General features: G+C 34.7%; 2 protein-coding genes across 4 annotated transcripts; one reads left to right on the top strand and one right to left on the bottom strand.

Annotated features, from left to right (window-relative positions):
• Window positions 1-637: 637 nt before the first annotated feature.
• On the top strand, window positions 638-8,337 carry LOC111015622 (MAC/Perforin domain-containing protein). The gene is made up of 8 exons (XM_022290705.2): window positions 638-1,048; window positions 1,141-1,382; window positions 5,472-5,661; window positions 5,962-6,036; window positions 6,130-6,313; window positions 6,403-6,569; window positions 6,882-6,946; window positions 7,368-8,337. Exons 1-8 carry the CDS (start codon window positions 809-811, stop codon window positions 8,017-8,019), a joined length of 1,815 nt encoding a protein of 604 aa, XP_022146397.1. The 5' UTR covers window positions 638-808; the 3' UTR covers window positions 8,020-8,337.
• On the bottom strand, window positions 7,250-11,798 carry LOC111015623 (Transducin/WD40 repeat-like superfamily protein). Of its 3 annotated transcripts, XR_002602065.2 has the most exons (4): window positions 11,640-11,798; window positions 9,783-11,511; window positions 8,690-8,847; window positions 7,250-7,941 (listed from the first exon to the last, which is right to left on the bottom strand). XR_002602065.2 is itself a non-coding variant. In XM_022290706.2 (2 exons), the coding sequence occupies exon 2, from the start codon at window positions 11,495-11,497 to the stop codon at window positions 9,812-9,814; it is 1,686 nt and encodes a 561-aa protein (XP_022146398.2). In that variant the 5' UTR covers window positions 11,498-11,511; window positions 11,640-11,798; the 3' UTR covers window positions 9,583-9,811. The 3 variants fall into 3 exon arrangements, 2 of the variants coding, with proteins under 2 accessions (XP_022146398.2, XP_087978840.1); XM_022290706.2 differs by lacking the exons at window positions 7,250-7,941; window positions 8,690-8,847 and having other exon boundaries at window positions 9,583-11,511; XM_088122714.1 differs by lacking the exons at window positions 7,250-7,941; window positions 8,690-8,847 and having other exon boundaries at window positions 9,583-11,526; window positions 11,640-11,757.
• Window positions 11,799-14,172: the final 2,374 nt, after the last annotated feature.

Genomic DNA, 14,172 nt, shown 5'->3' with positions numbered 1-14,172 from the left:
AGGTCAATACAACAAAAGACACAAAATATTAAATTACAAATTTAGTCCCTAAACTTTCCATTTTGTATCTAATAAGTCCCTGGACTTATTTAAAAATTGTATGATAAGTATTTGAACTTTCCACTTGGTATCTAATACGCCCCTAAAACTTAAAAAATTTCTAATAATTCTCTAAGTTTTCAATTTTATATATAACCAATAGATTCATGAAGTTTCATTTTTGTGTCTAATATTTCGTTATTAGACATATTTTAAAAATCACAAACACATTAGACACAAAGTAAAAAACTTAACACTGTATTGTATACAAAATTCAATATTATATCTATTAAAATTGTTAATTTAAGACAAAACGTCAAATGAGCCAGATATCAAATATATACAAAATTGAAAGCACTTTTAAAAATCTAGAACTTATAAAACACAAAATTGAAAATATAAAAATCTGTTAGACAGCTTTTATTAAATACAACATTGTCGGGGGACTAAACTTGTAATTTAAGCAGTTTTTTAGTTAAAAGAAAACGGCTATGAAAAACAAATAATGATTTAATTTGAATGGAAATGGTAATATAAAACACGAATAAAATTCGAAGTTGCTTGATTGACTTAGCAAATAAATTGTGCAATTAGAGATTAGATAATGGAGACGTGACCCTGTCCAACTAACAAGTGCAAACTTCGCAATTGTGATATCAATAAAAAGAATATTGCAGCCTAAGTGGAAGAAACTTCCTAAACACCAAAATTTTCTCATCATTCTCAAAACCAACGCTCAAGCCTTCCATTACTCGCTCTGTAACTTTCCATGGGAGACGACGGAATATTGGAGAAGGCTCTCAGCAGCCTCGGAAAAGGATTCGATTTCACTTCAGATTTCAGGCTCAAGTACTGCAAAGGCGAACACAGACTCGTCCTGCTCAACGAATCGCAGAGAAGAGATTTGATCGTACCTGGTTTCCGCGCAGTTAAAGACGTCTCCGTCGACATTAAATGCGACAGAGGAGATCGAACTCGGTACCAATCCGATATCCTCAATTTCAATCAGGTAAACCTAGCCTTTCAACTCGATTTTCCGATTTTGGCTCTTCTGTGAGAGATCTGAAATTCGATTCGTCTCGGAATCAATGGCGGTTGCAGATGTCGGAGCTTTTCAACCGGAAGTGCTCGATTCCGGGGAAGATTCCGTCGGGATCGTTCAATGCGATGTTCGGATTTCAGAGCGGGTGCTGGGCGAGCGATGCGGTGAATACAAAATACCTAGGCCTCGACGGCTACTTCATCAGCCTCTTCAACGCTCACATTGATCGCTATCCGCTCCGCCTCTCCGACGCCGTCCGCTCCGCCGTCCCCTCCGCTTGGGATCCCCCTGCCATCGCCAGGTACCAATTCCCCCCCAAATCTTTTAATTTCCTTGAATTCTTTAACACATTTTTATCTCAACTTTTTTTTTTAATTAAATTAAATTATTCTTTTCCAATTAGACCATTTCAAATTAATTTCTCTACTGTTTGTGTCATGTCTCATTTTTTTTAACCTAAAAATAAGTTATGGTTTAAAGGGTGAGTCTTGAATTTTTTATCTTTCAAACTTTATATTAATTTCTTGACATGAGAATTGATAATTTAGAGACACGAGAAGAGTATAATATTGTAAAAATAATCTTCAATAGACTAGATAATTTAAGTCTTTTGTCAAAGTGAACGGTAATTGGTATATATCTCTAATCAATTTGATCTCTTACCCTATGTTATACTAAAAAATAATTTAAGTCTTTGTGATTGCGAGTAAATTTGAAATTTGATGATTGAAAAAAAGAAATAGTAAAGATAACCTAACAAGGATTTCAAAAATTTAAGAAAACAAATTATAAATTGGTAAAGTTTTAGACACCAATTATTTATATGCATAAAAATATTTAAATTTATATTTACTTGAAAACCTTCAAATAACCAAAAAAAAAGGATTTTGGAAAATAGATGCCAAGTTTTTTTTACTTTCCTTTTCTCATATATGAACGATTGTTAATTTTTTTTAATATTAATATAATTTAACGATAATTGATATTTATTCTAATAACGTAAGAGGGAAGTTCAAACTCCCTGAGTCAACGAATAGATTAGAAATATATATTTTTTTTAAAATTCATTGTTTAGTTCAATAATTAACTTTTTTATAATGCATTTCTTGTGTTGTATCAATCTCCAAAATCTTTTTCGAAAAGGGATGGGACAGGTGCCATGGGACGACCTTGCCTCGTGGCTCATCCTTGAGAATTTTTTCGTTTAATCACTTTTTTTTAAAATTAAAAATTGAGGATTGGTTTAATTACTATTTTATTTTTAAAAAAATTAACTTATAAACAACTAAAGATTTAAATTTTAAAAAACAAAAAGAAAAACAGAGTTTTTGAAAACTTATTTTTATTTTGATAAGTGTCTAAGTATATATATGCGTTTGTAAAAATAGTGAAATAAATACAAAATAAATTGAGAGGTAGTAGGTATAATTTTTAAAAACAAAAAACTTGATTTTCTTTTTTGATGTATGTTTCTTTTTATTGAATTTTTTTAATACATGGGCTGTTCTTCCTTATAGAAGCACAAATTTATAATTGGTTTTTTTTTTTTGACTTCACAAATTTATAATTAGTTATTTTATAGTGCAAGATAACATTTAACTTCAATGATGAAACATCACTCTTTTTTCAATTTTTTAAAATTATTTGTTGGAATGTGACTAAGATTTCAATCTTTTACCGGAAGACCAAAGGATAACTCTTAATGCACTCTAACTTTTTTCAAAAAAAAAAAAAAGGTAAATAATCAAATGATTATCCAAAGATACTATAATTTTTAATTAATTCTTTAAGTACAAGCACTTGTTTTATTTTTTTTTTTTCTTAAAAAAAAGTGTAACGCAATCAAGTGATGCCTACAGTGAAGTACCATCAGTGGCTACATTCTCAATAGTTCCTAAAACTTTTGAATATGTTTATTTAGCATTTTAATCACGATAAATATTTTAATTCATGTTACCGTACTAAAATTGAACCATAAGAAAATATAATATAAACATTGCTAAAAACAAATATATTTAAACTAAACCACTAATATCAATTAAAAAAAATTCATACCCTTATGAGGGTTTTTTTTTTCACTTTTTATATTTTAAATTTTCATGGTGTGGAAAATTTTGGAATATAATGTGTGAATCAGGTTGTGTCCCTTGACTTTGGGCAATAGCAAAATTATTAGCTTAACCAATCTTCACCTGTCAATGAGACTAACTAGGAAGAGAGACGTTAACATCAAAATAATAATAATAAATACAACAAAATAAAATAAAAGAGATATGGGTAAGTTGCTCCAAAGATGTGGTTCTCATAAATAAATGCATTCATCGTTTTTTTCCCCTTTTTAAGACGTTTTCAAAATTTTAGCCAAAGTTTTAGCAACTAGTTTCTAAAATTTTTTTTAATTGAATAATAACATCACTACAATAACATTTGATCAGTCCATTGAATAAGAGTAACAAAATTCTTCCTTTTCTACTGAAAACGTATTATAAAACAAACTCATTGCAACTATTAAAAAAAAAAAGAACCTTTATTGTGGCCATATTCCTCATTAGTTGTTTATTTCCTTTTACAACATTACTAATTCTCCCAGCCTGAATCTATTTATTTTTAATAGTAAATATTGTTCTGACTTTTCTATAAATCCATCCAATTATCTTTGGTCCCAATTTGGATGGATAAGGAATTGGTCTTATATTTATGGTTCAAATAAAAGATGTTTGGCAAATTGAAGATGTCTAACCAAAAAATATTGTTGAAATTTTTTTTATAATATAATTTATTGAAATATACAACCATATAGTATAAGAAATAAAAACGATAGAAAAGTAGTCTGCCCATTTTTCTAGAATTAAATTGATATTTTTATTACTATATTGACCAATAAATTAATAAGTTGAATTTAATTAAAAAAAAGTCCAAAAAATCAGCTTTATTTTATATCGCCAACAATTATTGATGAATGCCTGCAAGCATGTGGGCAAGCTGTATAAATAGATCTGAAATAACCTTGATTGTTAACAAAAGTCAACTGATCAAACGGCTAGGTTTTAACCTTCGGGATTCAAATGTGAATGAATATTTTAAATTAAAATAAGATTAAAATATTATTTTAGTCTATGTACTTGGTTCATTAACATGAGAAAGTAAGATAATATTTTTTTAAAGTTTACAGACTAAAATAAATATTTAAAAAAGTAATCGAATCAAAATGAATATTTTAAAAGTATATAAATTAAAATGAACATTTTAAAAGTACAAAAACCACTAAATTAAATTTTAGGGGAGTTGAGTCCCGGTTGGTAAGCTGCCTCCTCATAAATTCCAAGTCTAGAAAATCTTCGAGCAGCCTCTTGGGAAGATCTCGAGTTTGGACTCATGATTTCATTTAGTTATTGACTTTTTAGTATTCTAATTTCTCTTTTCTACGTCTGAATTAGGTTTCATTCATTATTGGTCGTTGGATAGCGATTTTAGTCCATACATCTTTTTTCCTTTTTATATTAAAAAAATTGATTTCTATACTTTTAAAACATTAATTTTCAACTTTCAAGTCTCTGTTAAATTGAAACTCATTTTCCTTTCTAGTTTCAATTTTTATAACAAAGATTTATTCTAATATCTTAAATATGTTAAAAGACAACATCTCTACTACGTGAAATTTTAAGGATTAAACTGAAATCAAAATAGGATAAAATTTATTGTAAGTTTAATAAATTTTGAATTTTGAAGGATTCCAATTAAAGATTTGGTATAAAGATTGTTTTATAATTAATGGAATAGAATAATATGGTGAACAACCTATTATTTCTGCCAAACTCTAGAAAAAAATAACACGAGACTTATATTTTGTCGCCTAGTCTGCCTCCTGGCCATTTCCACCTCTCTTCCAAAAATGTGCACAAAAGAAAAGTTTCACATTAAATGAATCTAGACAAAGTTTATGTTGTTGCTTTTCTTTTTCTACGAGAAATTAATCATGTTGTTGGACTTTGGAAACTTTTAATTGTTTAATATATTCTCTAACAATCTTTTTCTATATACATGGTTCATGTATAATAATACCAAACTATAAATTTATTATATTTTACCTAGGATTGGTTCTCCAACCTTAAATGCGTTATTTTTTTTGTTTAAACTGAGTCTTTTTCGTTAGAAAATGTTAAGATTCTAACGTTAAGATATGATGATGTGCATGCTAAAATAGTAGCATTATTAACAAGTCTATTAGTATGAACATGGTTCAATTGAAACTAATTAAGACATATATCTTCAACCAAAAAGTCAGAGATTTGAATTCTCCACCCTCGACCTCATTTCGTTGAATTAGAAAAAAGTAGTGTCATTAACCCATGTTTAATGAATAAAATGGTTAATTAAAATTTGGAGGCAGGTTCATAGAGAAGTACGGAACTCATATAATCGTGGGGCTAAGCATAGGTGGGCACGACGTGGTTCTGGTAAGGCAAGATAAGTCCTCTCCTTTGGAACCCTCGGAGCTTAAAAGCCACTTGGAAGAGCTGGGAGATCAGCTTTTCACCGGCGCCTGCACTTTCAATCCCAAAGACCATCACAAAATTAAGGTACTTATTCTAATTCCCGGGATTTCGTCTTAAATGTATATTTGAATTTTACACAATAATAAACTATAAAAGCACTCGAGTTTAATTTGTGTAGCTTTTATAACTTTCTAAAACAAGGTCCCTAAGGAATAGCTTGGGTGGCTTTAGACCTCAAAGAATATCTTCGAAGTCTTGAATTTAAGTCATATGGGACACAACTTTTACCAAACAATCTTGCGTATGTATGGATATGGGGATAACTGCGCATACCCTCTAGGTAGTTCGGCAAGTTAAGTTTACAAAGCTTTTTTTTTTATGTAGGCACCACAGGCCTTCAACTTGTTTGACCCCCAACTTGTGGCTTTTGGCAGCTCCTCCACTGTCAGTGCAAAAGACGTAAGTTCAAGAGAACAAACCTAGGGTTGTGTATAAATATTTTAATTTGTGGCATTTCTGAGATTGGTTTTTTGGTAATTGGTTTTGTGGTAGGGAATAATAGTGATTACTTCAAAGAGAGGAGGGAGTGCAGCAGCAAGTAGCCATTGCGAATGGCTCCCGACAGTGCACGACTCGCCCGATGCGATTCATTTCCAGTTCATTCCCATCGTCTCTCTTCTCGAAGGCGTTCCTGGAAAAGGCTTCCTTTCCCATGCAATTAACCTATACCTCCGATGTACGTATGCTGATGTTTTGTTTTGTTTGGAGAATAATATGATGATGATTTACAAACATATATATGTATTGGTGTTTGTGTTTGTGTAGACAAGCCTCCTATAGCAGATTTGCAATACTTTTTGGACTTCCAAGTGCACAAGATTTGGGCACCCATTCACAATGACCTTCCTTTGGGACCAACTCCCAACATTACCAACTCTCCTTCTCTCCAACTCAACTTGATGGGTCCTAAGTTGTATGTAAATACTACTAAGGTAACAAAAAAAAAATCAGTACCTTATTTCATATATAAATAAGCTGGGAAAAGATCAAATCTTCGTAACCTCGTATCCATTAGGAGTTGGAAAAGTCATAAATTTATAGTAATTACAAACAAATGTCTTTATTATTGATAAGAAACATTTAGATAAAATAATCTAAAAGCAAATTCTTTGGAATGTTGGAGTTTAAAAATGAACAATATTGTACTAGTATAGCGATAACGAAGGTGTCTAGCATTAAGGTAACTTTAAATGAATGTGCTAGAAAAGATGAAGGTTAGAATTTTTTTTTAATGAATTTTGCAGGTTACAGCTGAGAACAAACCGGTGACAGGGATGAGATTGTACCTAGAGGGCATCAAATCAAACAGGTAACATTTTCTAATACCATAATAAGTTACAAGTAATTGATTTTTATCAAATTTTTTGGATTTTACAATCTACATATTGGAAGCTTTAGTAATCAAAAAGGAACTTTTATATAAAAATGATGGCAAGACCCATCTTAATGCAAAAATTTAGGTGTCAAAATAAGATTTAAACAAAAAAAATAATAATAATAAGTAGATTCAAAATTGAGAAAATTAACATCAAGAGAGAAATATAAAAAGTTTAAATCTTACTTGAATCAGGAATATAACGGAGCATTACTTATCGAGTGTTTGAAAATGAAGTAAAAAAAAGTCTTATTGTAATTATTTGAATCTCTAAATATTTACCAAAATAGTCATCAAAGTAGTTTACAACAAAAATAGAATTTAAAATTAACTTTTTGGCAAAACATCTTTGCAGGTTGGCCATTCACATCCAACATCTTGTAACAACTCCTCTGCTCCTCCGAAACAACATTTGTGAACAAATTCCGCCACACCGGCGAGGTTCCGAAGACACCGCCGACGACCGCTACGTCGAACCTCTCAATCGGAACAAATTCTCCTATGTCTCCACAGCTCCGGTCAAATACGATCCCACCTGGGCCGCCGGCGACTCCCCGGCAACCTTCATAGTGACCGGAGCACAGCTCCACGTCACAAAACAAGACTCAAAAAACGTCCTCCATCTCCGCCTCATCTACTCCAAGGTCTCAAACTCCTACCTCGTCCAGACCAACTGGGCCCGCCACTCCTCCGACATCTCCCCCAAGTCCGGCATCTTCTCCGCCATAAGCACCTCCATCTCCGGCGCCATCGCCCTCTCCAAGGAGAAGCCGGAGGCCCCCATGATTGTGGATTCCGGCGTGTTCCACGGTGGCCCGCCAGTGCCACTGCAGGAGCAGAAACTGGTGAAGTTCGTCGACGTGTCGGAAATGCGGAAAGGGCCACAGGACAGCCCCGGGCATTGGGTGGTGATCGGAGCAAGGCTGAATCTGGAGAAAGGGAAGGTCTCTTTGCACGTTAAGTTCGGTTTACTACATGTCGTTTCACAGACTACTAATGAGTCATGACCACTGATTTTGAGAAGCTTGATCCTCTCGCACCCAAATCAAACTCAAATCAAACTTTTAAATTTGTGTCTAATAGATACAAAATTAAAAGTGACAAAGGTCTACTCTTTAATTTTTTTTTCTTTTAATTTTTTGAGATTATAAAAGCTAGTCTTGAATATGTAATTAGTATAATGTAATTAGATTCATAGAAAGGTTTCTTTGTTAGAGACCTGTGTTTATAGAGAGCAGTCAATTTTTTTTTTCTTATTTATATGTCAGATGTATTGTATATGAGAACATGATGTCCATCAATCAGTAAATTCGATATTGAGGTCAGTTCATTGTGTCCTGTCATATATTGTCTTCGTTTATCTTATTTTTGATTTCAGATTTTTAATTAAGATTTTATCATTCCAATTCTGGGTAAGTAAACGAAGGGTCAAGAATTTAAAAACAGTAATCCGGGTTATATGTTCAACCTCAGTCCCAGTACAGATACAAATGACCTGAAATTCTGGATCTCAAGCTTGTTTTAGGGAAAGAATGTTTGAATTCACTGATTAAGTATGAACTCAGCCAGCCAAATTTGTGTTCAAAGATTAATTGGTGAAGAATTTCTCCCTTATGATCTAAATAAGTTTTCCCGAAACACACCCTGGAAAACTCAAGAAATGATCTCTATGCATACCTTCGTCACCATTATAACTAGACCTGCTTCCTTATGCCCTGGATATGAAGAAACATCCTGCACTCCTCGTGGTTTATCAAGCTTTTCCATGAAACCTGAAAACTCGTTGACACAGCCGTAGGTTTACAGGCACACCCAATTTTAGGGAGTGGATGTGTCTGTACAAACCAATTGCATTTGTTACAGGCAAAACAATAGCAGTGGGCAAAGGAACGCCCAGCTTTATATAAACCACGGAGCGAACAAAAGTATTCTTAAAGATACATGTAACATAGCATGATGAATTCACCGGGGCAAAATTCAGCTAGTCTTACGAGCAACCGCCTTATCCTACCATATCCTACCACATTAGGTTGAATTTCAAATCAATAGGTGACCAACTGTAAACCCCTTTATATTTTTACCCAAAATCACCCATCCACTCTCCTGCTGCATTTATCCCCTCCCTCCCTAGAAGTAAACATCCAAACAGAATGTTTCCACAGTTGATGCAAGGAGAAAGCAAGAAACTCAAATTTCTTGTCACTAATGACATAATTTCTTAAGGTAAGACAGTACTCTATCATAAATTATACTTCTTTCACAAGATGGGGGCTGAGATAGATAAGGAACGAATTTTATCCAACTCATCAACAAAAGACACGATTCATTCTTCTTTTTCTCTGTATAAATTCTGTTTAAATCATGAATATATTTATGCCTCATAAAGGAAAGCAAACATTTTATTGTAGACTTGCTGACTTTCACAGTCATCTGAAAAAACAAAAGGTAAAATAACCAACAATAAAAGAAAACTATTTTAAAATAAATACAATTCTCAATGATGGGTAATAATTTCTCAATAATAAGAACCCACAGTGCAGAGGAAAATCATGAATTCTTGAGAAACATAGTTGTGAAACAATCTCTTCCTTCATATCATGTTTTCATCTTAACAACAAAAAACAGTACTTAAATAAGTCAAAAATGAGTAAACAGCCTACCAACTTTAGCATATTGCTAATAATGAAAAAAAACAAGCAGCCATGGTTAAAGTAACAGCTGAGCTGAGCGTATGTAATACAAGTATCAAAATTGTTCCAACCAACAGTACCTTTCCAGCATCCGTAGAAGCAGGTCAATCTAAGCATGATGGTAATGATGTAGCTTGTACAATAAAACCTTTCCAGCAGCATTTCCTACAGCCATATAACCACCTTCAGGACTGAAATCCAAACAGGAAGGGTATTGAAGATTCTTCTTTGGTGGCGGCCAGTTTGAAAATATAGTGAAAGAAGGAATGTGAATCAATTTCAAACTACTCTTCTTCATTCTTGAACAGATGGCCAACATTTGAGTATCATGATTAAATTTGAGAAAATCCACTCTGGTGGTTAGATTCTCAATGGTTTTTAATGGCTTCTTCTTGCCCCCTAAGAATTCTTGTCTGTTGTAGATGTTAACAATGCCACTATCAGAACCAGCTGCAAACAATGATCCATTAGGAGAGGTACAAAGCGCAGTGCCATTGATGCAACCTTCATCGACAGCCTTGTGGATGCATGTTCTCGTTCTCAAATCCCAGTGGTAGACTTGCCCATCACCACCGGAGCTCAATAACTGTCTTCCATCATCAGCAAACGCTAAAGAACGGACGCTTCCATTCATCTTAAGCGTCCCAATGAGCTCCTTTGTTTTTGTTGACACCAACAGGATATAACCTTCATTACCTATGAATGCAACTGTGCTAGAATCAGGAGAAACTTCAAAAACTTCAAGGCTTTTCTCCTCTCTACCAACAAGAGGGCCAATTTTATCTACTTTTGCTTTCACTAGATCAAGGCTATAGAAGAACTTTCTCCTCCCCGCTATAATTACCTGAGACCCATCAGGCAAAAAAGATGCCTTTCGTACAGGGCAGTCTTCAAGAAAAATGCTCTGAATTTTTGTGTTCCGTTTACCGTCAATCTGAAAAAATCTAAGCCTCCGATCCAACCCAGTAGCTAGAAGTAACTGAGCATTGCGATGAAACTGAACTGAATTAATTGGACCATTGGACGGTTCCTCTGCATTTGCATCTACAAGTCTTGAGTACTCAAGAAGACCGGGCAACAATTTAGCACCCCTTTTCACAACAAGATTCTCACTCGTTCGAAGGATATCATCAATAGAATCAACATTCTCATAGCCATCAGCCAATACAACTCCATTTTCATCATCTGAAGATAGAGCATCATCCTCACTGCCACCCTTGGATTGTGAATCGAGTTGAGCCCACTCTGTGCCTGGGTTTAGCTTTGCGTGCTGAGCCCTTAGTCTCGTCACGTACTCCGAACCTGAAATGGAACTCTCATCTTCTTCCTTCCTCAATTTTCTCAGTCTGCTGACATTACTAATATTAACCGTGGCCTTCTCCTCTTCCTCGTCTACCCAAACTGGCTTTCTCTGCTGAGGTTCCTCCTTATTAGTACTCTCGTCTTCGTCTACAAGCCGAAAATCATCTTCATAAGCAGAAAGGGAACTTTTCGCAGAGCGATCCATGATATATAAAGCAGGAGATTTTTCATCAGCGGTGAAACCCTTTTCCTCTTCATCTTTCCCAAATTCAACAGGAGAATAGAGAGATCCAAAAAGAAAATTTTCCAGCTTCTTCATTTCCATTTGTTGTTCAATTACTACTTGTTGATCCTCTTCTTTACGTTCTTTCTTTCTCTTCTTTGCCCTAGTAGTACCTGCACCAGAGTCTTCCACATCACTAGCATTTACATCTCTTTTTGGAATCTTCTCGATGCTTCTGATTGCAGTGACATTTTGAGATAATAAACTCATCTTCCACTAAGCTCCTGCAAAATCAAGAGCTTCGAAAACTTAATCGAAACTGGATCAAAAGTAAAAACATCTCACAGTTTATCGAAAGTGTGGCAGAGAAAGAGAAAAGGCACTATCTATCAAGATCATCGATAAAACATACTGAAAGCAAGAGAGTGGTGGAGCCGGAGAGGGGCGGCGGCCGCGGCGGTGGCACGGAGGGCTGCAGGCGTGGAGAAGAAGGCGGAGCACGTGAGAGCGAGAGGAAGGGGGACCTAGGGTTTCTCTTCCTTTATTTTTATTTTGTTCGATAAAGTGGGCTTTGCTCAAAAAAAAAAAAAGATAAAGTGGGCTGATTTATTGGGCTATGCTATGCCGGATAAATTGGGCTGAATTTTTCTGTAGCCTTTTTCTATTTGTATTATTTAAATAAATATATTTTAATTTAATTATTTTTTAATTGATATTTTGTGGTTCAACAATTATCTTCACTCCAAATATTTATCAATTAACTCAAAGATAAATAGAGGCAAGGTCGTGTCAGAAGGCTTTCTCTTCACTCCATGCACCGTTGATCATAGGCTAGTCTGTCACACCAATTACTGCTCTCTTTCTTTAATTTCTTTTGCTCTGGCTTCTATCCTTATTAAAAATAAGAAGTTACGAAATAGTGCTTAAGCTATGTTTGTATTATCATTTCAATTTAATTATTAACCATTAATCTAAAAGAATGATTAATAAATGTTTAATGAGAAATATATATTTGAATTGAAAAAATATATGAAAAGGTTAGTTATTAGTGCGAGGATATGCAACCAACTCAAACATCCTTTTGATTTTGTATTACGTTAATCATTTATTTTAACACTTAATATTAATTGTTAATTTAACCTGAATGTTTAACAAATCTTTATTGGATAAACATGGTTGACGTTTGTTACGTGATCCATCCTCTCTGCTTGCCCGACTGGAATCCGTCATTTATTTAGCGAAGCCTTTTATGGGGTCACTCGCTTCTTCAATTGGGTTCTAGGTGTCGTGTTGATAATACGGTGAATCTATCCCGATTTATAATGCGAATTTGATACCTCAATATGCTGCTCTCTAGGTTCAGTCCACGCACCGCCTGCCACCCGGGACGTGGGTTTGCAACTTACTTACATATTTGGGCGGTTGGAACGAACGATTGATTAGGGATCATTTTGATACTAACAAGGCCCAGTTAATTCTAGCTATCCCCTTGGCCTCATCAAGAGGCTCGGATCAACTGATATGGCTTTTTGATAAGTCGAAAATTTTTTCGGTTAAAAGTGGCTATATGGTGGTCCAGCGTCAATTTCTTCACTCTGGTTCCTCTTCTTCTTCCCCTAACGAGTTGATACACTGGTGGAAGGGGGTTTGGAAAATGTGTGTTCCAAGCAAGGTGAAGATTTTCATGTGGCGTCTTTGCCGAGATCGACTTCCTACATGTGCAGCACTTATTCGACAAGGTGTTTTTCTTCCCAATTGTTGTTTGTTATGTGGTTTGCCAGGGGAAGACATCTTTTTTGGTCCTCAGATGTGATTCGGTCCTTTTGGATTCTTCGAAGTTCGCTCCATATCTCCACTGGCGACCTTTGCCGAATATGTTTTTTCTTTTAGCTGATTTAGAAGATGTTGTTTCTCTCACTGATTTTGAGGAGCTCTTAGTTTTCTTGTGGCTATTTGGAATTATCGAAATCGTGTCCGTATGTTGGGTGAACGATCCGTGGTATCACTCGGGAGTTGGGCGTCTGATTATATATATTCATATCGGTCGGCGAATCTTCGGCAGTTTAGGGGGGTGGAACCTCCTCTTTGTGCTCGTCGGTTATGTTGCTGGCAGCCACCTCAGGATGGTTGGTTCAAGGTGAACATGGATGCTGGGTTTCTTGCAGGTTCGCTTCGTGGCGGGATTGGGGTGGCTATTCGGGATGTCGCAAGTCATCTTCTTTTTGTAGCTTCTTCATTGTTGTATTTTGACTTGATTAGGGACAATCTATTATCTTGATGAATGTTATATTACATGTTTGTTGTGCTATTTCTACCTTTCAATGTAATCGTTAAGTTTGGGGATGAAGATTTTTGTCATCTTTTTCATGTTTTTGACTCAGTATGTATCATGACTCATATGTGCTGATTTCTCCTTTTGAAACTGTGAATCTTGATCGATACCCTTAAATACTTTGTAAGTTATGAATGCATCTTGGGATTGATTTCTTATGCATGAAGGAGATAAGCATGATTGATTTTCTTTTATAAATTACATGATGGTATCTCACTGATTTCTTGGTTGAAAAATGCATTTGACTTGATACAATTTACACACCTAAGTGAGCTGTTTGAGCCTATGGGCAACCCCTTATATTTGCTCAATTTATTTTCATTCTTGTGTGTGATCGAACATAGCATGATTATTCTAGAACTTGCCTATAAATGTATTTTATGACCGCTTATTTGGATTGATACTATAATATGACTCTATTTCTTTATTTTCCGATCGCTTGGAAGGGACAAAAGAAACATCTTGTTCTTTCTTCAACAATTTCTGATCTCTAGTGGACCTCTCAATAGGATTCGAACCCAGATGAAGTTCTGACCATCTGTTAGAGAAAAAAGAACGAATGGATCTTGTAGGATTCCCGAGAAATTCTTCGATTTCTTCTGGAAGCGGATGA

The sequence above is a fragment of the Momordica charantia genome (genome assembly GCF_013281855.1).
Source record: "Momordica charantia cultivar OHB3-1 chromosome 4 unlocalized genomic scaffold, Mcharantia_2.0 BLBB01000004.1, whole genome shotgun sequence".
Lineage (NCBI taxonomy): Eukaryota > Viridiplantae > Streptophyta > Magnoliopsida > Cucurbitales > Cucurbitaceae > Momordica > Momordica charantia.
Note: the sequence above shows the minus strand (reverse complement) of the source record. Positions and strands in the feature narration are given on the sequence as shown.